At 41.1% G+C, this 25,516-nt stretch overlaps 1 protein-coding gene across 1 annotated transcript; it reads left to right on the top strand.

The window, feature by feature from the left end:
• The first annotated feature begins 847 nt into the window (after positions 1 to 847).
• LOC123499269 lies at positions 848 to 20,713 on the top strand. The gene is given in 17 exon segments (XM_045247070.1): positions 848 to 972; positions 2,656 to 2,959; positions 3,704 to 3,803; positions 7,497 to 7,559; positions 9,053 to 10,176; positions 11,134 to 11,600; positions 12,009 to 12,215; positions 12,724 to 12,787; positions 13,316 to 13,439; positions 13,661 to 13,780; positions 14,487 to 14,618; positions 15,624 to 15,798; positions 16,178 to 16,264; positions 16,267 to 16,308; positions 16,814 to 16,938; positions 17,604 to 17,777; positions 18,739 to 20,713. Coding segments are annotated over 16 exon segments (3,450 nt in total). The 5' UTR covers positions 848 to 972; positions 2,656 to 2,663; the 3' UTR covers positions 18,889 to 20,713.
• The last annotated feature ends 4,803 nt before the right edge of the window (positions 20,714 to 25,516 follow it).

Here is a 25,516-nt window from a genome sequence, read left to right as displayed (position 1 = left end):
TTTTGAATAGTTAGATTTGGTCAGTGATGTACGGTTGTGAAACCTGGACTGTTAGTACAGAAATGAAGAAGAGGCTGGAGGTAGCGGACTTGTGGTTCATCAGAAGAATGATGAGGGTGCCGTGGGTGGCAAGAAGGACTAACCAGGAGGTGTTGCAGATGACTGGCGCAACGAGGTAGTTGATGACCATGGTGAGAAGACAGCTTGGGTATCTGGGGCATGTTGTGAGAGGGGAAGGTGTGGAGAGAATGTCTCTTGAGGATGATGGCGGGGTGGAGAGCACAGGGGAGACCGAGGATGGAATCAAGGAGAGTATAGGAAAAGAGAAGGTAGATGAAATAGTAGAGATGGCTGGGAACAGAAGTGTGGTACACCATTGTCGCCAGCGTCAACTACACACGGCGTTGCGGTAAGGTAAGGTAGCTAGCTACTATGCTTGCACTGCAGCACAGTGACACTGGCGGTACACCACACGAAAGCCTTTCAGGTAATAGTGCAATACGTACCTGCCACCATTTTTGAGGACAAGTGCGATTATTTATTCGTTTTTTTTTATCACAAAAAAGTTTGAACAGGCTTGGCCGTGCAGCATGCCGACTGTAAGTCGCCACACCACGACTTGTCTGCCTGATTACGTACAGTTGAATCACTACGAACACACCATGTGAAGCAACTTTATACACTCCCTCCCTCTTTACTTTCATTGCCAATTAACAATATAGACCAATCCCATTTTATATACTATTTTATTTATAATATTTTTACATGACCAAATGATATAAATTAAACCACTACCACATTTGCTAACTTCAAAGCTTTGGCACAAAAACATTTACACACATCCTCCCTTCCATGTTGCAGGCGGAAAGAAGTGGCGGAAACGTATGTAGCATGAGGAGAAAACCCTGAACACACGCTGCCTTGGCCACCCCCAGACCACCACAACGCACAGGCAAGCACCGCAGCACCAGAGTGAGTGTGACTGCATCCTTACATCACCAAAACACTGGCTGGGAGTTAGTAGAAGTGTAAATAGAGACCGTAATGGTACACTAGTCTGTCTTCCCTCTCAGACCAGAAAGGAGAGGGTAATTTGGTATAGTAGTGAGGGTGTGAAGAAACAGATAGGCCTAACTCGTGGTACATAGAGGTAAATTTGCAGTTTCAACCATTATACCCTGTCATATTTCTTTTTCCCCGTGTCTAACAAGCTTGGGGACCTCCTGGGAAAGCGGGGTTTTGACCTAACCTAACCCAACCCCATTTTCCGATAGGGTAAAATAGGGGTAAAACTGCTCGTAGAAGTGTGATCTAGACACTGTCCCTGAGAAACCGTCCCGCACGCAGCTCCTTCACCCAGCTGATTTGACGTCACATAAAAGGAGAAATGTATGGTATATAATTTTGTTTTTGTGCAGGGGTTCCTTGAGATTTGTCATGTATTTTTAGGGTTACAAGGGTAAAATGGTTGAGAAACGCTGCCTTATTCGTTACCATATTCTCTCTCTCTCTCTCTCTCTCTCTCTCTCTCTCTCTCTCTCTCTCTCTCTCTCTCTCTCTCTCTCTCTCTCTCTCTCTCACGGACCAATAGCATGGCTTCATATATGTGATGTCAAATCAGCTGGGTGGAGGAGCTGCGAAGTGGGAGCCAGGAATCCAGATTTCTTGGGGACAGTGCCGTGATCTAGACCGTGAGAATAAATAAAGTAAATGGCTCCTATACCATCGTTTGGAGTCCCTTTTCAACTATATTTCTACTTAACTTCTTCAGAGACCTGCTCCTCAGTTGGCCTCTTTTTTTTTCCTTGGCTGGTTTTCCCTCTTACATTAAAAAACTTGGAATTATTGCAGTTTCAACCAACACACCACATGTAACCATACACATTCTCACGGTCTACATCACACTTCTACGAACGTTTCTAACCCCATTTTACCCCGCTGAAAATGAATAATAACTTTAGGACAGAATTTAGGTTAGGTTAAGCTTTCCTACCCTAAAATCCCGCTTTCCCAGGAGGTCCCCAAGCTTGTTACACATAGGGAAAAAGAAATACAAAATATGGTATATTGGTTGAGACTGCAAATTTCCCTCATTTTTATATATAAGAAAGGCAAAGAGAGGCACTAAACCCCCATAAAACAGGTGCCAGTCATGAAAGAAAGACTAACAGCATCATGTAAAATTTGAGGTTAAAGTGTGTATTTTGAAACGCTTTGCTCTCTCATCATGACTCTTTTCAGAGGCCAAAGAAATGACTAGCTGAGATTGCAAGACTGTTTCTCTTTTTGATAATATAGAAGTTGTATCATTCTGTCATTTAAATTGTAAAAACATCATGAAAAACAGTGTTGTTTCTGAACGAGTTTTGAAATAGTAGGAGTTTGATGCAGAGTAATGTAGAAGTCATATCATTCCATCACTTAAATCGTAAAAACACCCATAAAAAATGTGTCATTTATGCAAGAGCCTTTTGAGATAGTGGAAGTGTGGTCTTAAAAAATGTAGAAGTCATGTTATTCTGTCATTTAAATCATAGAAACACCCATAAAAAATTTTGTCATTTCTGAACGAGCCTTTTGAAATAGTGGAAGTGCAGCGCTAAAGTGTTTTAGAATACAGCCAAAATTGTCATGTCACCTTACCTCCTTCACCAGCACAAACCATGGCACTGCCCAGCTACGTGTCAACAGAGTGGATGGGGCTTGGACATGCCACCCTCCGCTTCCGCCCAAAAAAGGTGCCAGTGGTGGAGCCTCCTAAGGCCAGTGAGGATGAGGAGGTGGAAAAAGTGGAAGAGGACAGTGCCACTCCTGACCAAGACTCCTGGTGGTGGTGGCTCCCTGGCTCTTGGGGGGATGGTGGTGTTTCCTGGTTCTCCACACCTAAGAAAGCCAAGCCACAGATCCAGCCAATTAAGACACATGCAATAGAGTGTTACCTGTCAGCAGTGTACATTGGGTGAGGGTAATGCCAGTTTTCTCTCCTCTCATTCCTTTTATTGGTGTTAGTATTACTTTTTTGGTTTTCTCTCTGCTCATTCCTCTTCTTATTGGTGCTAGTATTATTTTTTTCAGTTTTCTATCCTTTCATTCCTTTTCTTGTTGGTGTTAGTATTACTTTTTATTGGTGTTATTTTATTTTTCAGTTTTCTCTCCTCTCATTCCTCTTCTTATTGGTGTTAATATTACTTTCTTGGTTTGTAATGTATGTGTAAAGACGATTTTCTTTTCTTTTCTTTTTATTTCTCTTGTCATGAATGAAATGGTGTTAACCCCTTCAGTACTATGACACATTTTCATATTCCTTCTGGTTACTCTTTGGTGATTTTATGCAGCTTCAGGAAGTCATGTGAGGATTAAAATAGTGAAGACTGTGGCCATTAATCTTCTGACTTATATAGACCTTTCCTAATGTCAATGAAATCGTCTAATCACCCAAAACTCTAAATGAAAATGCGTCCAGGTACTGAAGGGGTTAATGTTCTTTTTCTCATTTCTTTATTCCTCTTCTTGTGATTGAAATGGTGTCAATTTTGTTACCTCGGTTTATGATTTGACATCTGGAAAGTTTAGTTCTGTCACTTCTCTCATTTCTCTTCTTGTCTTGCTTAAAGTAGTGTTAATATTTCTTCCCTTTCACTTATTATTCAGTGTGAGGGAGGTTTTCTCACTTCAGTATAATTCCAAGCTGTTCTTCTCACAGGGAGTATGGGGAGAGGAAGAGCAACGCATCCAAAGGTGGCAAGAGTAGCAGTAAGCGTCAGGAGTGTGTGGAGGAAGAACCAGCCATCAGCACACACCAGGCAAGGAAGAGTGTTGTGTCAAGGCAGTGTTCATGAGTGTTCTTGCTGGTTTGTGGGAGTAGTAGAAGTATTGACAGCATTACTCAAAGTTCCCAGTGATGTTTTTTTTTTTTTTTTTTTTTTTACATTACAAGGGCACTGGCCAAGGGAAAACAAAGTGTTGGAAAAAAAAAATCCCGCTGGTTGCCAGGCCCTGTTAAAAGGAAAGTAGGAGAAAGAGAAAAAACAAAAAAATCTAAAAGGAGGGTCCAGTTAACGTAAGAGGTGTCTTGACACTCCTCTTTTGAAAGAGTTTAAGTCATAGGCAGGTGGAAATACAGACACAGGTAGAGAGTTCCAGAGTTTACCAGTGTAGGGAATGAAGGAGTGAAGATACTGGTTAACTCTTGCATTAGGAAGATGGACAGAATAGGGATGAGAAGAAGTAGAGAGTCTTGTGCAGCGAGGCCGCAGGAGGGGAAGGCATGCAGTTAGCAAGTTCAGAAGAGCAGACAGCATGAAAACAGCGGTAGAAGACAGATAAAGATGCAACATTGCGGCGGTGACTTAAAGAATCAAGACAGTCAGTTAGAGGAGAAGAGTTGATAAGACGAAAAGCTTTAGATTCCACCTTGTTTAGTAAAGCTGTGTGTGTGGATCCCCAGACATGAGAGCCATACTCCATACACGGGCGGATAAGGCCCTGTACAGAGCAAGCAGCTGGGAGGAGAGAAAAATGGACGAAGACGCCACAGGACACCTAACTTCTTGGAAGCTGATTTAGCAAGAGTAGAGATGTGAAATTTCCAGTTTAGATTTTTAGTGAAGGATAGACCGAGTGTGTTTAATGTAGAGGAGAGGGAAGTTGAGTGTTATTGAAGAAGAGAGGATAGTTGTCTGGAAGGTTATGTCGAGTAGATAGTTGTAGAAATTGAGTTTTGAGGCATTGAACAAAACCAGGTTTTCTCTGCCCCAATCAGAAACAAGTGAAAGATCAGAAGTTAGGCGTCCTATAGCATCTCGCCTTGAGTCATTTAATTGTTGTTGGGTTGGGCGTCTGTTGAACGCTGTTGAATAATGCAAGGTGGTATCATCAGCATAGGAGTGGATAGGGCATTGAGTCAGATTTAGGAGATCATTGATGAATAATAGAAAGAGAGTGGGTGATAGGACAGAACCCTGTGGAACACCACTGTTGATAGTTTTAGGGAAGAACAGTGACCGTCTACTACAGCAGCAATAGAACGATCGGAAAGGAAACTGGAGATGAAGGTACAGAGAGAAGGATAGAATCCGTAGGAGGGTAGTTTAGAAATTAAAGATTTGTGCCAGACTCTATCGAAGGCTTTCGATATGTCAAGGCCGACAGCAAAGGTTTCACCGAAGTCCCTAAAGAGGATGACCAAGATTCAGTTAGGAAAGTAAGAAGATCACCAGTAGATCTGCCTTTACGGAAACCATACTGGCAATCAGAGAGAAGGTTGTGAGCTGATAGATGCCTCATTATCTTCCTATTAAGGATAGACTCAAAGGCTTTAGAAAGGCAGGAAATCAAAGCTATAGGGCGGTAGTTAGAAGGATTGGAGTGGTCACCTTTTTAGGGACAGGTTGAATGTGAGCAAACTTCCAGCAAGAAGGATAAATAGAAGTAGAGACACAGATGAAAGAGTTTGACCAGGCAGTGAGCGAGTTCGGAAGCACAGTTTTGAGAACAACAGGAGGGACTCCATCCGGACCGTAAGCCTTCCGAGAATCAAGGCCAGAGAGGGCCAGGAAAACGTCTTTATAAAGAATTTTAATTTTAGGGATGAAGTAGTCAGAGGGTGGAGGAGTAGGAGGAATATGCCCAGAATCATCCAAAGTTGAGTTGGTAGCAAAGGTTTGAGCGAAGAGTTCAGCTTTAGAAAAGAAGAGACAGCTGTAGAGCCATCTGGATGAAGTAAAGGAGGAAAGACGAAGAAGTAAAGTTGTTAGAGATATTATTGGCTAGATGCCAGAAATCTCGAGAGGAGTTAGAATTGGAAAGACTTTGACATTTTCTATTGATGAAAGAGTTTTAGTAAGTTGGAGAATAGATTTGGCATGATTACGGGCAGAAATATATAGGGCATGAGTTTCAGCAGTTGGATGGCTACGGAACCGTTTGTGAGCCGCCTCTCTATCATTGACAGCACGAGAACAAGCAGAGTTAAACCAAGGCTTTTTAGCTTTAGGGTTAGAGAAAGTATGAGGAATGTATAGCTCCATGCCAGAGATAATCACCTCTGTTATGCGCTCGGCACAAAGAGAAGGATCTCTGACATGAAAACAATAATCATCCCAAGGAAATCAGAATAGTACTGCCTTAGTTCCTCCCACTTAGCAGAGTTAAAATGCCAGAAGCACCTCCGCTTAGGCGGGTCCTGAGGCTGCACTGGAGTGATAGAACAGGTAACGGAAATTAGATTGTGGTCGGAGGAGCCCAACGGAGAGGAAAGTTTAACAGAGTAAGCAGAAGGGTTGGAGGTTAGGAAAAGATCAAGAATGTTGGGCGTGTCTCCAAGGCGGTCAGGAATACGGGTAGGGAACTGCACTAGCTGCTCTAGGTCATGAAGGATAGCAAAGTTGAAGGTTTGTTCACCAGGTTGGTCAGTGAAAGAAGATGAAAGCCAAAGCTGGTGGTGAACATTGAAATCCCTAAAATGGAGATCTCAGCAAAAGGAAAGTGAGATAAGATGTGCTCCACCTTGGAAGTCAAATAGTCAAAGAATTTTACATAGTCAGAGGAATTAGGTGAGAGGTATACAGCACAGATGAATTTAGTTAGAGAGTGACATTGAAGTCTTAGCCAGATGGTAGAAAATTCTGAAGATTCAAGATTGTGGGCACGAGAGCAAGTGGTGTCGTTACGCACGTATGCGCAACATCCAGCTTTGGATTGAAAATGAGGATAGAGCAAGTAGGAGGGAACAGAAAAGGGGCTGCTGTCAGTAGTCACAGACAACTGTGTTTCAGTTAGGAAGAGAAGATGAGGTTTAGTAGAGGAGAGGTGGTGTTCCACAGATTGAAAATTAGAACGAAGGCCACGAATGTTGCAGAAATTGATAGTGAAAGTATTAGATGAAGTGTCAAGACACCCAAGGTCGACAGCAGAGGGCAGTCCGACCTGGGGACATTTATGGTCCCCTCCCAGAGGGGACTCCGAGGCAGGGCGTGGTGAAGCCATTATTAAATTTTGATTTGAAGAGAGTGTAAAAGTGTAAGGTGTTGTAGTGTAGTGTAGGAAGTAGTAGAAGTTGTCTTTAGAGGGCAGGCTGCAGCTGCTCAATTGTATAAATGAGACCACAAAGGGAACCGGGAAGAGAGGACACGGGGAATCACTCAGTCTGCAGCACTGCCTACATCCCCGTAAGTACCTCTCCTGGAGTATTCCACCGGGCGGCAGGTGACTACTGCCTACTCCTACTCTGTTTATCATATTGTCCACTAATTTGACTAGCTACATAAGTGTGCTATATTTTAAACTTCAGATATTGTTTTCTAGCATCTGTCACATTCATTATTAGTGTGTCATCTTTCACTGTGTTCATAAACTTTATCTCGGACCTCTCTCTTTTTCTGAGTGGGTTTATCTCTGGTATTCTCCTCCCCACACTCTCTGTCTCTCTTCCTGACTCACACACTGTCTGGTTATGTTTTGTGAAGTGTGGCAGTAATAAGTGTGCTATCCCTCAGGCTGATGTGTGTGGCCAGAACACTGCCAGTGACAGCTCACTCACCCACTTAGAAGACAACAAGGTACCCAGATTTTTTCTCTCTCTTTCATTAAATCAACACTGTACTTTCAATGGGAATTATATCTAGATTTTTCAGCATTTTAGTTTGAGAATTTTGTTTTCTTTCTATCTTAAAAAACTTTCTGTACTGGTAAGAAATTGGAAAATCTCTTCATCTAATCACTTTTCTTCCTTGTCAGTTCATGTGTGGTTTGTTATAATGTGTTGAGGATATCATTGAAAGAATTAAAACAGGAGAAACACCTGATCCATAAGAAACATATACTGATAACTTCAATTTTTCTCCAGGATGACTCAAGGCTCTCAGGGATTTCAGACTGCTTTTAACCCCTTCATAACATAACATAACATAACATAAATAATAGGATAACAAAGGGCCACCAGGGCCCATCTAGGTTATCCTGTATCAGTCGCACAGCGACCTCGTCATCAGTACTTAAAGATACACTTACAAGTACACAATATATTATATACTAATTCTAAGTATTTGGCCCATTAACAGGGGTAAGTCCTGCAGCGAAATCCTCTACAATTTGTGGTCCCCATACATGGGAATCATGTCTTGTTTAACTGTAGTAAATTTCTTATAAAAACTATCATGCAGCGCTATACATAATTATAAATCTAATAAATTTAAGTGCTTATCTAATCTGTTTTTAAACATTGTCAAACTAGTGCTATTTACAACCGTCTCTGGCAATGCATTCCAGAAGTCTACCACCCTATGACTAAAGAAATATTTTCTTATATCTAACCTGCAGCCTTGCTTTCTAATCTTCCTGCCATGATTTCTAGTCCTACTTCCCTCCTCTAAGGTAAAGAAAGATCTCACATCTATGTAGTTTGTATCTGAGAACATTTTAAATAACTCTATCATATCCCCTCTTATACATCTCCTCTCAAATGAAAACATGTTTAATTCCTTTAATCTATCTCTATACTCCAGGCGCTTCAAAGCTGGTATCATCCGAGTTGCTCTTCTCTGAACTGCTTCTAACATGTTGATATCCTGCCTATAGTGGGGTGACCAGGCCTGTATGCAATACTCTAAATGGGGCCTAACATAGGAACTAGTACTAGGACACATTTTTACCTTGAGATTTGTGTATGCTTAGAACATTTTATTGACATTAGGAAAAGTCTATGAAGGTCAGAAGATTAATGGCCACAGTCTTCACTATTTTAATCCCCCAGATGGTTTTCTGAAGCTGTGTAAAATCACAAAATAGTAATCTGTATGAATATGGAAATGCATCATGGTACTGAAGGGATTAATGTTGTGATGTGTCACATATCACAATGAAAGAGTTAAAACAAGAGAAAACAGTAGCTATCGGCCCATAACAAACATGCAAATAACTAATCTTTTCTACAGATATACAATTGTGTTTTTAATGTGACAAGTTATATATTGCATCAAAAAAGGATCAGAATAAGCAAAACAACACTGAACCATTACAAAAAACACCCTAAGAACTCCACTAATTTTCCCAGGATGACTTGAGGCCCCCAGGGATAGAGTCCGAGGTGTGGAGTGCATGGCTGATGTACTGGGAGGCATGGAAGGATGTACTGATACCCTTGTCCTGGGTCCACAAGTATCGGGAACACTGCAATTCTGAATTTATCACGTGGTATGACTCTTACGTGCAAGACTACCCAGAGGTGCTGCCCTGGATCACTGAGGAGCTGGGGGTCAGTGAGCTGCTGGAGGACAAAACACGAACTAGTAACCTTGAGAATGGCTGTGGAGATTCTGTAGAGACCAATGTGTGTGAAGGAAAGGCTGTAGGAACCAATGTAGGTGAAGGAAGAGAAGCTGTAGGAACCGATGTGCGTGAAGGAGAGGCTGTAGGAACCAGTGTGTGTGAAGGAAAGGCTACTGAGGGTGAAGACAATTCCTCTGACTCTGAGTTTGATATGACAGAATTCTTTGACTTCCTAAACGGTGATATTGATAGTATAGGTGAGAATGCAGAGGTGATAGTGAAGGATACTGAGTCAGGGAAGGAGGATAAGAGTGTGAGTGGTACATCTAAGGAAACTGGTGAGACAAGGGGAGGTGTGAGCATACTGGTGTTGGATGACCTGTACACCAAGCACACTAAGAAGAGGTACCTGGTGCACTTACGGACCTTCCTGCACAGTTCTGAGGTAGAGAGCAGCCAAGACCTTGACACATTCTTTAAAACAGAGGCTGGCATTGACTTCAACCTTCAAACTGCCACTGTAGAAGATGAGACAAACACCAAAAGACTGAGTGACGATACAGGACACTCACACTCCATAAAAAACAAAGGAAAGCTCAAATCACAGAAGCAAACAGAAGATACAAGAAAAGAAACCCTGGAAAATGGTACAGGAACATATCAGCCGGAGCGTTCACCCATCCTCAAGGTCACAACGACAGGGGAGGCTGTGATGCTTTGCTGTGTGAGGAGAGGACAGCGCCACGTGTATCTGAGGCGACAGGTGGATTGGTGGAGTGCACTGGTGGTGAGGAAAGCACACAGGGTCTGGCTGGTGGTGCTGGTGGGGTCAGTGTCTCAGCCAGTCAGGAACACAAGACTTCCAAAAGGAGGAGAAAAGAGGATAACGTCAAGTGAGAGGCTTTTCATGTTCTGTTTTTTACTGTATTAAGTGTGTGTGTGTGTGTGTGTGTGTGTGTGTGTGTGTGTGTGTGTGTGTGTGTGTGTGTGTGTGTGTGTTTGATAGGTGGATATTATGTATGTGTTTATATACTGTTTCTTCTCTCCTTTACCTACATCTGTCTTATTTCATGGCTGTTTTTGTTAAGATTTCAGAGATCAGTCAAGTGATGAGTTCATTATGCCAATTTTAGTTTACCATTCTGAATAGACATTGATTAAAATTTGTTATCATTGTGCTTCATAACAACTGTGTGTGTGGTATATCCTGCTGTATGTGTGTGTGTGTGTGTGTGTTAGGTGTGTATGGTGTGTGTGGTGTACCTGCTGTGGATGGTGTGGTGTGTGTATGGTGTAGCCTGCTGTGTGTGTGGTGTATCCTGCTGTGTGTGGTGTATCTTGCTGTGTGTGGTGTACCTGCTGTGGATGGTGTGGTGTACCTGCTGTGGATGATGTGGTGTAATTCACTGTTTGATCTGCAATCTCTGACGAGACAGCCAGACGTTACCCTACAGAACGAGCTCAGAGCTCATTATTTCCGATCTTCGGATAGGTCTGAGACCAGGCACACACCACACACCGGGACAACAAGGTCACAACTCCTCGATTTACATCCTGTACCTACTCACTGCTAGATGAACAGGGGCTACACATGGAAGGAGACACACCCAAATATCTCCACCCGGCCGGGGAATCGAACCCCAGTCCTCTGGCTTGTGAAGCCAGCGCTCTAACCACTGAGCTACCGGGCCGTGTATGTGTGTGTGGTGTACCTGCTGTGGATGGTGTGGTGTGTGTGTGGTGTACCTGCTGTGGATGATGTGTGGTGTGTGTGGTGTACCTACTGTGTGTGCTGTGTGTGGTGTACCTGCTGTGGGCAGTTAGGGATGCTCAACTAACACTGTGCTTGGGCTGACATTTGCACAGGTCTCAGGGGACAAGCTGGGCCCTCAAGTATGTGCAGGGAAAGACAGCAACTCAGAGTGAAGCTTCCCAACCAAATAAAAGGCCCCCAGTGTCTCCTGAACTCCATGGAGCTGTCCCTGGCACCTCCATAGCTCCTGAGCCCCCTGAAACAGCCCCTGGTGCCCTGGAGGTAGCACGGACTGGTGAGAAAGATGTCGTGTACACTGAGGAGGAGGAGGAGGAGGATGATGCTGTACGGGCATTCTTTGATGATTTAGACGAAAGTCATAGAATATTTTGGAAGAATTATAATAAACGTCAAGTGGAGAGAGCTGTGTTGGAAGCGTTGAACGAGCCACACACACGCCTCCAGAGACTGCTAGTGGATTGTAGGGCGTTTCTGGGCAGGGCGGCTGAGGTTGTTCATGATGTCTTCCTGCCGTTCACCATCCTGCACTTCCTCAATGTGGCCCTTCCTGGCACTGCAGGTATTGTTGTCTTATGTTTTCTTCTTTCTCTGCATTTTCTTTTTTCTTTTTTCAACACTAGTCTCACTTTTACTTCTTCCCAGTCACGATCATACAGTATTATTTTCCCTCTCATTGTCTCGGTCACATTCATCTTTCTGACTCCTACATTACTGTTTCCATTGTAGCACCACTCACTTTCATGTTCCCCTTGGCTGCATCAATTTACATTGTTCCATGATTAACTGAAAATATTTCTCTACCTGATCTCACTCAGTTTTCCCCAGTCTATATTTTTTCCTCTCAAACTCTACAGCTTCCTGTCATGAACCAGATCTCTGCTACTGTTAATTTTTGCCATTTTGTTTTTGTTTTCCATAGTTCTACTTTTATTTCTCCCATCACTCACCTGAGCCTCATTCCACACAGTGATTGAGTATGAGAGCTCAGTGACGGAGGAGGTGCCCGGTGAGAGAGAGAGGCTGAAGAGCAAGTTTGATGGGTTCATATATCTTCAGAGGAGAAACCTGGAGCGTAAGTTTCCCCAGATTGCCAACTTCTCCATCAGGATCTTCAAGGATGTGGTGGTGCCTGTAACTGCCATTCATCTCATCAAATGGGTTCTTGGAACCTTAGGTAATACTGGTTCCTCTTGCTTCACACAATATTCAACCTTTTCAGTACTGGGACACATTTTTACCTTGAGATTTGTGTATGATTAGACCATTTTTTTTACATTAGGAATGGTCTGTGAAGGTCTGAAGGTAAATGGCCACAATCCTTCAGTACTGGGATACAGTTTCACTTTGAGATTTGTGTATAATTAGACCATTGTTTTGACATTAGGAAGAGTGTATGGAGATCAGAAGATTAATGGCCACAGTCTTCACCATTTTATTCCTCCATATGAGTTTCTGAAGCTGTATAAAATCACCAAAAAGTAAATAGAATGAATATGGAAATGCATCATGATACTGAAGGGGTTAAGGGGACTCACATGCATTATATAGACTAGGTAACTTTCTCAGACCAGCTCAGGGGGTGGCATGTAAGTGGACATTTTTTTGGTTTAATTGTTAATGTTGCCCTTGGTCAGATTTCCCATCTTAACATTAAAAAATACTCATGTGTTGTTCCTTCACAGAGATGAAGTATCAGTTCCCTCCCATGGTGTTTGGTGTTCAGTGGCTGCCTCTACCTGCACCAAGGTGGGTCTGGCCTGCTGCTGCTACTGTACATAAAATTGAGAAATAATAGAAGCTTCATAAAGTCATCAAGCATACATGTGACAATCCCTCCATGAAACGTGCCTTACCCATTACCATGTGCCATCCTCATCTGCAAATTCATCTAATCCTTCTAAAGCTCCCTAATAACTTGCCACTGCCATTCTAATCACTGGGTCTGCTCCATTCATCTGACATTAGTTTAGAGTCATGACTGATGTGTGGGTTGCTGGTGAAAGCTTTGCCACAGATAGTGTGTGCTGAACGTAGAATATGAGTCTCAAAGAAAAGATCACCAAGGCATAGAGAGAGAGAGAGAGAGAGAGAGAGAGAGATCCTAATATGACTTGTGTAAACTTATCCTACACTAAGTACAAATTGATACCAGAATCTTACTCATCTGTTGAAATTAGACTAAGCCCACGTCACCACAATCTTAAGTGAACTAATATGTGTGTGTGTGTGTGTGTGTGTGTGTGTGTGTGTGTGTGTGTGTGTGTTTGTCAACAGTGTCTCTGGTGACGGGAAGAACATCAAGCGTCAGCAGAGGAGGTTGCACAGATTTCTGGAGGAGCAGGACCCAAATGTCTCGCCGTCCTCCACTGTGAATCTAATAGGGAAGGTCATGCACAGAGTAAGTTGTTCTCTCTCATTACCTTAACCTGCCAATCCTCACTACTACTGCTACTACTACTTCTGCTGTTACTTCTACTGTTACTGTTAATATTACTGTTACTGTTACTGCTACTGCTACTATTGTCCACTACTGCCATATTTCCCCTTATATGTAAATAAAGAGGGAGAGAATGAGGCAGTGTTGGGTGTAAGAGTAATCTCACATTTTTTGCCTCTCAGGTGAATGCAGAACCTGACTCGAGGACGCCCCAGAGGTGGTACCAGGAGGTGGTGAGGGAGGAGGGCAGCGTGCAGGAGGGCAATCCACACCTCACTGCCCGCGTCCTGCATCTTGGCAAGGTGAATGAAAGTGTCCATGGCCTGTGTTCACAATGCTCTGCTCTCTCACCATGACTGTTCCTAAAGGCCAGAGATGATTAGCTTGATTCTTAACACCTTGAGTACCATGACGTGTTAATATATTCATTTTGCTTACCGTTTGGTGATTTTTTGTAGCTTCAGAAATTCATGTGGGATCATAATAGTGAAAACTGTGGCCATTAATTTTCTGACCTCCATAGATCCTTCCTAATGTCAAAAGAATGGTCTGATTGCACACAAGTCTTAAAGAAAAAATGTGTCCCAAAGGGGTTAAAGACTGATCAAATCTTTTCTTCTAAGATTACAGATAATTAAATCACAAAAAGTAGAATATTGATGTACAAAGTATATTTTGATTGATAAAATGTGCTTCTTTTGTGTGTGTGTGTCATAATTTCTTTTAAAAGCATCATATCCTTATAATGAAATAGAAACTTTGAGACTGAAAATTCTATAACTTTTTTTTAGCTAAGATCAAGCCCTGTAAAAAAATAATGTTTGTAATTTAAAGTACTAGATAATAAAGTTTGTAATTTAAAGTACTAGATAATAAAGATAGATAAATTAATAAGTTAGTTTGTAGATGAGTGTGTGCTATCTTTGTACATTGGTTGAGAATGTAGATGATAAAGATAGGTAAGTTGTGAAGTTAGTTTGTAGATGAGTGTGTGTGTGATCTTTGCAGAGTGGTGAGGGTAAGAGTGGAGGCAGTGGTGTGCGTGGTGAGGTGGAGTGGCAGGCTGCTCAGATCACCTTTGATAAGGACGGAAACTTCTGTGTGGCCAAGGAAGACCCCAGCACTGCCAACCAAACACAGGTATGTAGTATATATGAGCATAAATCCCTTTATTTACAGCAATCTATTTACGAGAAGGAACACTCCACTAATGCCAGCCAAACATATGTAGTTGATGTGGCTACAAATCTCTTTATTTACAGCAAGGAACACACTCTTAATGCCAGCCAAACACAGGTAGTAGATATGAGCACAAGTCCTTTTATTTATACCAATTTGTTTATGGCAAGAAAGACTACTAATGCCAGCCAAAAATAGGTAGTAGATGTGGCCACAAATCCCTCTTATTGATGGCAGGGAAGACCACTACTGCCAGTCACACAAGTAGCAGATGTATGCACAAATCCTTTTTATTGATGGCAGGGAAGACTACTACTGCCAGTCACACAAGTAGTAAATGTATGCACAAATCCCTTTTATTGATCGCAAGGAAGACTACTACTGCAAGCTAAACATAGGTAGTAGACATAAGTACAAATCCCTTTTATTGATGGCACAGAAGACTACTAATGCCAGCCAAACACAGGTAGCTAGCATAGTCAAGGAGGATAAACAGATGGGGGATTTTCCAAGTTCCTCACACAATCCCAATCTGTAGTACTATGTATCATGGAGGCTGGAATGATTTGGATAATAAGCAGAAATGACCACAGGAAAGGACTGAAATGACAAGAATGAGACTAAAACACTTAAAACTATTAAAGTTAAGAGATATATTAATTTCAAATCATCTTGACTTACCTTAACTCCTTCAGCACCATGACACATTTCCATATTCATTCTGATTACTATTTGGTGATTTTATATAGCTTCAGAAACTTATGTGGGGGATTAAAATGGATAGATTCTGACCATTAATCTTTTGAGATCCATAGACCCTTCTAATACAAATAAAATTGTCTAATCATGCCCAAAAGTCAAAGGTAAAAATGTGTCTCAGTATTGAAGGGGTTAATTAAACATCCATTCACTGAACACCTATTCTACTCCACCTTTGCTTCCACTTCACTGCCATCCACGTGCTAGGAGTCAGAAAGTGAGGAAGAGGTGTGGGAAAGGATCATCTCCGGGTGCCAGCGTCTCTCCTACTGGGTGAAGGGAGGCAGTTTACCTCCAGATCTCCCCAAGGACATCGAGAAGTACTGGGCGCAGCGATACAGACTCTTCCTCAACTTTGACCAAGGCATCAGGCTAGACAATGGTGAGGCTCATGTGGGGGACTGTTTTTGTTATTATTATTATTGTTATAGTTATGTAAGAGAAGCATTGACCAAGGGTAACAGAAAGGTAGAGGAGAGAAGGTGTACTGGAGGTGCCTGCCAGTCCCCAAAGCTGTGGTCCAAAGGGTTATCTGAAATTATGAAAGGTGTTGTGAAATTTTAACCTATGAGAAAAGATGTAGTTTTGTTGTGTTAGTACTTTTAGATCATAGATTTCCTCATGTTAAATAAATTAAAGAGAGAAGTATTTGGTATCATTTTATAGTGACAGTTCTCCTGAGACCTTTACTTGTTCACCTCAGTTAGAGTAGAGAGATATTTTAGAGCACTGCATCATCTAACCATTCCTTCCCTGGCCAGAGTCGTGGTACTCAGTGACGCCTGAGTTCCTGGCGGCCCACCAGGCATGGCGGTGTAGGAGTGCGGTGGCTGTGGATGCCATGTGCGGGCCGGCGGGAATGCCATACAGCTGGCAAAGACCTGCGGCCGTGGTGAGTCACTGTGGGTGGAAGTCATGTATGGATGTATTCAGCCACTCAGTACATAAAAATTAGGTCTAGATAGGTGATTGTGGATATTTATTTGCCTTTTATCCATTCTATTCATATATTCTTCTATTCTGTAACTTTTATTCCCTGACTTTTGGCTAACTCTATTGTTCTTCAAGGGCAATCAAGGCCACTTCGTTGACTGTTTTTTTTTTTTTTTTTTTTTTTTTTTTTTTCTCCATTGGCTAGCTTCCCCTCTTGTGTAAAAATAAAAATAAATAATAAAGAAGATGGATTGAATGTATTGAGCTGATAAGTACACAAGAATTAGGTCTAAATAGGTGATTGTGGATACTAATTTGCCTTTAAATACCCCTATATACCTTCTATTCTGCATTAGACATTTAAAGCCACTATAGGTGAGAGGTAGCAGTGTTGTTTGCATCGCCACTCTGCCCCTAGCTATGAGAAGACACACTTACAACTATTCCCTGTCCTTCTGCCACAGTGATAGCCATTGACAATAACCCAAAGAAGGTGGAGTTGGCACGACACAATGCACAGGTGTATGGCGTGGCTGATCGCATTGACTTCAGGGTGGGGGACTTCTTCAAGCTGGCGTCCTCCCTCAAGGTGAGTCCTCTGCCCCTCATCCAGCTACAGGAGGACATTTGACCACAGTGTTGAGTCTCCTAGCTTCCTTGAGGTTATGTGGCTTTGTTTACTTGCCATGTGTGTTTTTTTATCCCTTATGAGTGAATATAGTACCACAAAGTGAGTTATCTTGCCTACAATGAGCACTGGTTATGTTTACTTCTACTACTTGTTTTTCTTGTAAGTCAACTCTTTCAGTACTGGAACACATTTTTATCTTGAATTTTTTATGTGATTAGATGATTATATTGACATTAGGAAGGGTATATGGAGGTCAGAAGATTAATGGCCACAGTCTTCACTATTTTTAGTCATCATATAAGTTTCTGAAGCGTATAAAATCACCAAATAGTAAGCAGAATGAATATGGAAATGTGTCATGGTACTGAAACGGTTAATGTGTTAAGTGTTTTACAAATGTACCGGCAAGGAAGGGTCTATGGAGGTCAGAAAATTAATGGCCACAGTCTTCACTATTTTAAATCCTCCCATAAGTTTCTGAAGCTGTATAAAATCACCAAACAGTAAGCAGAATGAATATGAAAATGTATTATGGTACTGAAGGGGTTAATATGTTCAGTGTTTTACAAATGTACAAGCAAACTCAGAAATAAACAAGGGTCACATTCTTCTGATGTTCCCAGGCTGATGTGGTGTACCTGAGTCCTCCGTGGGGTGGCATCAAGTACCTGGAGGAGGAGGTGTACAATGTGTATCGTCTGGGCGGCACCATGAACTGTGCCCGCCTGATGAGGGCCGCCCGGAGCATCACACCCAACGTGGCACTCTTCCTGCCCCGCAACAGTGATGTGTATCAGGTAATGGAGGCTACTAGGAGTGTGTGTGACATCCCTGTATGTCATGTCTCTGTGTTGCTTTTTTTCAGTGTGTGGAGTTAAGAGTGAATTGTGTGTCATGTAATGGGTGTTGCTTGGGTGTGTGTGGCATTCCAGTTGTTCCATTTCTTTGTGCTACTTTTTTCAGTGGGTTAAATATGAAGTTAGTGTGAATAATGTTGCCTTTTTGAGTGTGTAAAGGAGGGAGCTGAGAGTGTGAATGATACTACTGTTTCTAAAAGTATAAAAGAGGGAATTAAGAGTACTTTCTTTGTTCAACTCTTACACAACTATTAAAAATCACATATTGCTCCTTCTTTTCTTTTAACACTTACGTGATGAATGAAACCTCAAATCCTTCCTTTTCTCTCACTATTTAAGTCTCACACAATATTGACATCACTGATCACTTTCCTTTCCTCTATTTTACATTTACACATTGAATGAAATCTGGAACCCTACCTTTTCCTTCCTCTATCTTACCTTACCCTTGCCATGAAATCTCACATCAAACCTTAACTTCCTCTATTTAACTCTTGTACCATGGGCTGTATTCTTAAACACTTCAGAGCTGCACCTCCACTTCTTTCAAAAGACTTTAGTGTAAGTTACATGTGGTATCAAGGGAATATTTTAAGCTTCTAGAGACAGATTGATAAGATTTCTATATTACCAAAAGTAGAAACACTGGATAACGTAGTTAACAATCACTGAGACCTTTCGAAAATAACTGGTTAGAGAGGAAAGCATTTATAAATACGGGTATTATTGTTAAGTCCTTAGAGATGGATTGATAAGATTTGTACATTACCAACAGTTCAGATACTTGAGAACTTAGCTAACGATCATTAATACCTTTCAAAAATAACTGTGGTGAGGGAGCAAAGCGTTTCTAAAATAAATAAATAAATGTCCTTCATATAGCCTTCTTTCCCCCACACAGGTGATTGAGCTGGCTGGTGTGGATGGGATGGTGGACGTGGAGACAGCCTACATGGGTCCCAAGAAGAAGGCCATCACTGCTTACTTTGGGGACCTGGCTGTCAAGTGCTTCTGCCAAAACTATCGCTCAAAAATTAAGCAGTTGAATTAGAGTGTAGCAATGAGCAATCCACTGTGATGAATGAATGAAGCAATGAGTGTCAGGGTTCAGAGTATTCATTGTTGTAGGATTTGATTTCTTTTATTGTGTAGATGTTTGTTAGTCGTGTTTTTAATGATTGGTTTTTATTTTGATTTGTTGATGATGGAAAGATTCAACATTGCCTAATATTTGGTGAGATTATTACAGTTTTATATATCTATATTTTAGTCATTTTCACTTTTTTTCTTTATTTATCTGTTATTTTTTTCTTTGTGAATTTTGACTTGTTGGTGATGGAAAGATTCACCATCGCTTAATATTTGGTGAGATTATTGCAGTTTATGTTTTTCTTATTTTATTTTTTATTTGATTTTCTTGTCATTATCACTTTATTTTGCTGTTAGAACTTTTGTGAATTTCTTTACTCATTGATGCTGCAAATGTCCACCATTGCCTAATATTTGATGAGATTACTACAATTTACACATTTCTTTTTTATTCTATTGTCATCACTCCTTTTTTTTTCTTTTCCTGTTAGACTTTTGATAAATCTTTGAGTCAATTATTTACTCACCTTATTACCATGATGTTTACTTAGTCATTTCTTTACTTCCTTTTATTATTCTGAGTAGTGGCATTATCAGAGGGCTAGTATGTGATATCCTCAGGTCCATATTGTGATCACCACACTGCAAGACTACACCATCACCATTGTCACTGTTTTGGACCATGGAAGAGGAGGAGGAGGAGGAGGAGGACGAGGACGAGGAAGACTACAGTACTGGGGGGGGGGAAGTATCATCACTATTATCATTCATTTATTATAGGGGTGGAGGAGTTTTTTTTCAGTCCTCATCTCTCACTCATCCATCCAAGACAGTATATATGTAACACACACACACACACACACACACACACACACAGAATTTACTGATATATGTAGATGCTTTTTAGAAGAGATGTCATATTTTTCTGGTATGACTGACTAATATCAATGGTCAGTGAGGTGTCTTTCAGTGGGGGAATTTGTGTCTCTGACTGAACCTTGTGACCTTGTTCTTGTCTGCCTCGCAAGGAAAGGTTGGTTAAGATACATTGTTTTAATTTAACTGCAAAGAATTAACATTGTTTACCAGCGTTAGTGAAATGTTCGGTTTTAGAATACATGTACCAGTTCTTAATCCTCTAAGTACCATGACAAGTTCCCATATTCATTCTATTTACTGATTTATGATTTTATACAGCTTCAGAAACTTGTGTGGGGATTGAAAGAGTGAAGACGAAGGCCATTAATCTTCTGACCTCCGTAGAATCTTCGTAACGTCAATAAAATGTTCTAATCGTACATAAATCACAAGGTAGAAATGCGTCCTAGTACTGAAGTGGTTAAATTTTATACGGATGTTGAGATGAAATACTGCTCTTCTATAACTAACACGCCTGCCTGTAAAGACGTTAACCCCATCACTACTTGAACGCATTTTTCACCTTGAGATTTAGGTATGATTAGACGATTTTATATGCATTAAGAAGAGTCTGTGGAGGTCGGAAGGTTAATGGCCAGTCTTCACAATTTTAATTCCCTTCCAAGTTTCTGAAGCTGTATAGTCACCAAATAATAAGCAGAATGAATATGGAAACGCGTGATGGTACTGAAGGGGTTAAGAAATGCCAAACTTATCGGAGAAAATTTATTATCATCCTTTTATGAGGTTTAGAAGTAATTTTAAACCGATGTTGCGATAAAAAAAATGTTGCTTTAACATAACTATCACTCGCCTGTCAGTAAAAGTATTAAGAAGAGCCAAACTTAAATAAAGAATGTTAAATAGAATGTTTCCTAATATATTTATCACGTGTGTCTGTGAAGGTGTTGAGAAAAGCCAAACTTATTGCAGAAAGTTCATCATTAGCTTTTTATGAGGTCTTAGAAGTGCACAGGTTCAATTTTGTACAGAAGGTAAATACTGGTCAGTGCGCACTCATTCAACTCGGTTCCTTATTCGAAACGCTTTGCTCTCTCACCGCGACTATTTTCCAAACAGTGTTGCCACGCTTCCATGACTAATTTTCCCTACAGCCAAGGTGATTTTCCCCTACATTACCCTACGCTCACAAATCGTGATTATATACTGAAATAAAGACTACACATGCAAAAAAGAAAAAAAATGTTTACTTACATGCTTAGCAGGTTGATGATGATTATGAAGATTCTTGTGCTTCAACGAACATAGCATTTTCATCTTTATCCGAGTATTTTGAGAAGTACCTTGTTCTTGCACTTGAATACCGCTTACACAGAGAAGGGGTCAGGGCAAAATTTGATGGAAATCTCTCGTATGTTTTAATTATTGATTCCAGTGTCTTAGTCGATAACTTATTTCTAAGTTTTGATTTGTTGTTAAGTTTCGAGAATGTTCTTTCAACTTCTGCTGTACTTTGGGGTAATGCTGTTACTCTCAGCATGAAGGTTGATAGTTGTTCATATGAAGCTACTTTTCTCATTTCTTTCCAAAACTCCTCAATGCTCTTACTTTCCCATCCTCCTTTCTTCACCTCTTCATCAACTAAAATTGACCTCCATTGTCGATCAGTGATTTGTACATTAGCATCAGGAAGAAAACGTGGTAGCCTCTGAAACAAGACTGCTGCTGAGTTCACTTCAGCTTTATCCTTCAAAATGTATTCATGGTTAACGTCTTTGAGTGCCGCAAAAACTGGATCCACTAGATTAATCCTTTTTAGAATTTGACAGCATGCAGTTTTGTACCAGTTTCTACACCGTGAAAGAAAGCTCCCTCTTTCGTGTGGCTTCAGTTTTGACAGGGTTTCGCTTGCAAGTATCCCAGGATAGACTTTATCCAACTGCAACCAATTTGATTCAAAATGGAAAAAATAAATGGAGGTATACTTAACACATTCTAACTCCCGACGTGTCTACAAAGTAATATCCTCTTATATTAAGAAATGATGGACTGTCTATGTAAGCCATATTGAATTTCAGTTGAATTTCAGTCGTGCCATATTGATTTTCAGACTTGTAAATGCTATAGTTTCTTAATAGTATTGAGAGGAATGTCACTAACGGGATCGAATCCAGCCGTACTGGACACGAATCGTCGAGTCAGGTAGAGAAAGGATAGACACGTATCAGACTCGTCATTCTCTCTCTCTCTCTCTCTCTCTCTCTCTCTCTCTCTCATTTTGATTTCGTGTATGAAATTGATTGACAGTTGAAAATTTTTAATTTTCCCCTACATTCCCCTACGATGAGGCGATTTTCCCCGTAGGTATCCCCTACTCCCTACAGAGGCCTAAAATCCCCTACCGTAGGGGATTTCCCCTACGCGTGGCAACACTGTTTCCAAAGCCACAGAGATGAGTAGCAGGGTTCTCGAGTATTTCTCCAATTAATTCAGGAATCTCTTCATTCTGTCTCTGGAACCGTAAAAAACACCGTAAAAAACTCGTGTAAACTTAAATAATGTCTTTTGAAATAGTGGAGGTGAGGCATGGAAGAGTTTAGAATACGAACATTAGTATAGTCGTGGCGGTGGCGGAACAGCAGGGCCGGCCCGACGCATAAGCAAGTAAGCGATGGCTTAGGGCCTCGAGGCCACAAGGGGGCCCCTAAGAGCAATAAAAATTATATTGTAGCCTATTTGTTATTTGTCGCCCATGTATAAATAGTTATTTCTATATGATTAAAGATATGGAGACAATATGGAGTTGTAAAAATATATCATAAGTAATGTTATGTGGTTCTTTGTACTTAAATCACCCATAGATTGTGCTACATCACTCTTAAATCCAATCAAGTAGTATTTATATGGGATCATAAATGCTCTTCGGGCGGCCATTTTATTCCTGGGTATTGCAGATCGGGCACCACCCTCTAATATTCTTCCATGGGACCATAGGAGCCCCCTCCAATGAAGTAATTTGTCCTGCTGCTAGGCAACAAAGGCCATATAGCTGCTACATGTCATTAGTGGGATTCGAATCGATGCCCCGCAATCTACCACCATCGTGGCAGAATGCGGCGCCTTAATCCGCGTGACCACTAAAGACACTATAAGAGTGGGTGAAATAAACGATTTGTGTTACTTTGTTTTAGGTACAGTACAGTATCTCTGTTCATTTATATCATTAAATATTTGTGTGGTATTTATTCATTATTTTATTTTATTCTTTATGTCTGTACAATAGAATTTATAATTATTTTTGTGAGCTAATAGAGTTGATATTTGGAAGTTATTTGTTTTTATTGATCTTGCATTACGATTTATTGTTCCACATTGCCGTTGCACTTTTTTTTTTACCAAAAATAATTAAACATGACACATTTACAGTAAGAACATTGTCTATCTGTTTATTTACTTAGGGGGCCCCCAAATACAATTTCGCTTAGGGCCCCATGGAGGCTTGGGCCGACCCTGCGGGCGGATCAGTCAACACATGCTGCGATTGTTTACTGTTGGATGTGACGAAGTGCAAACGCGAGATACTATTTTTAACTTCCTGAGTGAACCAAAGCAAATTACACAGTGATAATTGCGTGGTGAGGAGATAACATTCATTTCAACGCATCACAGTGCCCGCCAACGTGGTAAAAAAGCTGTGGGAGGTGTAAGGAGAATGATAAGGAGTGAACAGGCATCTCTACTCTCTTCCACCCACACGCCACCAGCGTAACTCAGAACACGAGCCACTGAAGGAAAGAAGGAAGAGAGGCTGTTAGGCGGTGAGTTTCTACGGTTTTACTTTATATTATTAGTGTATTCATTAATCTCTCTCTCTCTCTCTCTCTCTCTCTCTCTCTCTCTCTCTCTCTCTCTCTCTCTCTCTCTCTCTCTCTCTCTCTCTCTCTCTCTCTCTCTCTCTCTCTCTCTCCAATTCCTCCTCGTCTTCGGATCTATTTTATCTCTCACCCGAACATTCTTTCATCCTTCCTCCCCTCCCGTCTCTCTCTCTCTCTCTCTCTCTCTCTCTCTCTCTCTCTCTCTCTCTCTCTCTCTCTCTCTCTCGTCATTATCGTTTCCTGCACTTTAACTGGCTGGATTTCAATGTAGACTTGATTGATTGGTAAAATAACCTTAGCTATTTCCCAGACATCTGTTACTTATCTTAGGGAAAAACTAGGTAAAAGTACAGGATAGGACCTCCCCCTTTTCCTCCATCCCCCCCCCCTACCTGCTCGAGCAAGCTTGGGGCACTGTGGGGAATCGTGGGTTTTAGGGAGCCTCCTACTTAACTGTTACCAAACCCAACGTAATATGACTGCTGATGGAAATGGGTGAGTTATTTAGGTTTTCGTTTGGTATAATGAGGCTCTTCAGTTTGTTTATCACGTTGGGAAGGGGTTGGTTGGATGGGGGCGGCTAAAGTGTGTGGGGGGTAGTGGTGGTGGTGGAGGGGTTATGGCTTGGAGTTTATACCACTATTCGTCTTAATAAGCTTGATTTTTCCAATTTTACGTGTTAACGAAACTAATAATGATGATTAAGGTACTACTACTACTACTACTACTACTACTACTACTACTACTACTACTACTACTACTACTACTACCACCTGCTTGAATATGTGTTTATGCGTGTGTGTTATACTGTACTAAATGTCAAGCATAAAGTACAGAGAGAGAGAGAACAAAATATAGAGATGGGACTCGTGCCCTTGAGAGAGAGAGAGAGAGAGAGAGAGAGAGAGAGAGAGAGATGGAGGAGAGGAACGAAGAAGAGGAGGTAAGGAGGGAGATGAGGAAAATAACCCAAGACACACGTGACAGGCAGTTGTAGTTAATGACAGCTGGCCTGATGAAAGGATGCCAGATGTCACTTTATTTAGAAATATAGGTAGACGGACGTATTAATTAGAGAGTCAACTGTGTTATCCTGCTTAAATATCTTCATAATTACCTATCTAACTACTTAACCTCAGAACCAGGAAGTGTTTTCATATTCACTGTAGTTACTGTTTAACGATTTCATACAGCTTTAGAAACTTAGGTTGGGATTTGAATAGCAAAGACTCAGGCCATTAATCTTTTGACCTCTATAGACCCTTCCTAAGTAAGTAAGAACATCTAATACCAAAAAGTCAAGGTAAAAATGTGTCTCAGTATTGAAAAGGTTAACTACTTAATCACCTCGTTAACTGCCATAAACAACGATGAAAATTGAAAAAAAAAAAATGGCAGTGTTCAGTGTTTTGGGGCTTCGAAACTGCTTCATGTGCTTTAAAGTCACGTTTTTTTTTTCCTCTCCTCTAACTCCAGATTACATTTTCTATGGACAGAGTTGATTGGCGTTATCTTGGTCAGGAGGTGGAGGTCGTAAGGGTGATGGTGCATTTGGTGTTCTCCTTCAACGCCTGCAGGAGTTTGTATCCCTTGAGCTACGGTTCGGAACAGTGTTGAAGCGTTTGGGTTTTGCTTTTCTTCATCATCATCATCATCATTACTTTCCATCATCACTACTTCTCTTATCTTCTCTCATTATTATTCATCATTGTCACTCAACACAATCATCATATCCCTCATTCTCTTTCCCTATCACTGTCTATTTATGTGGACTTCAGCCTATCTATCTATCTATCTATCTATCTATCCATCCATCTATCTAACTATTCATATATC

This window comes from Portunus trituberculatus, chromosome 49, assembly GCF_017591435.1.
Source record: "Portunus trituberculatus isolate SZX2019 chromosome 49, ASM1759143v1, whole genome shotgun sequence".
NCBI classification, from domain to species: Eukaryota; Metazoa; Arthropoda; class Malacostraca; order Decapoda; family Portunidae; genus Portunus; species Portunus trituberculatus.
The sequence above is the reverse complement of the archived record's forward strand: the minus strand, read 5'-3'. Positions and strand labels throughout refer to the sequence as shown.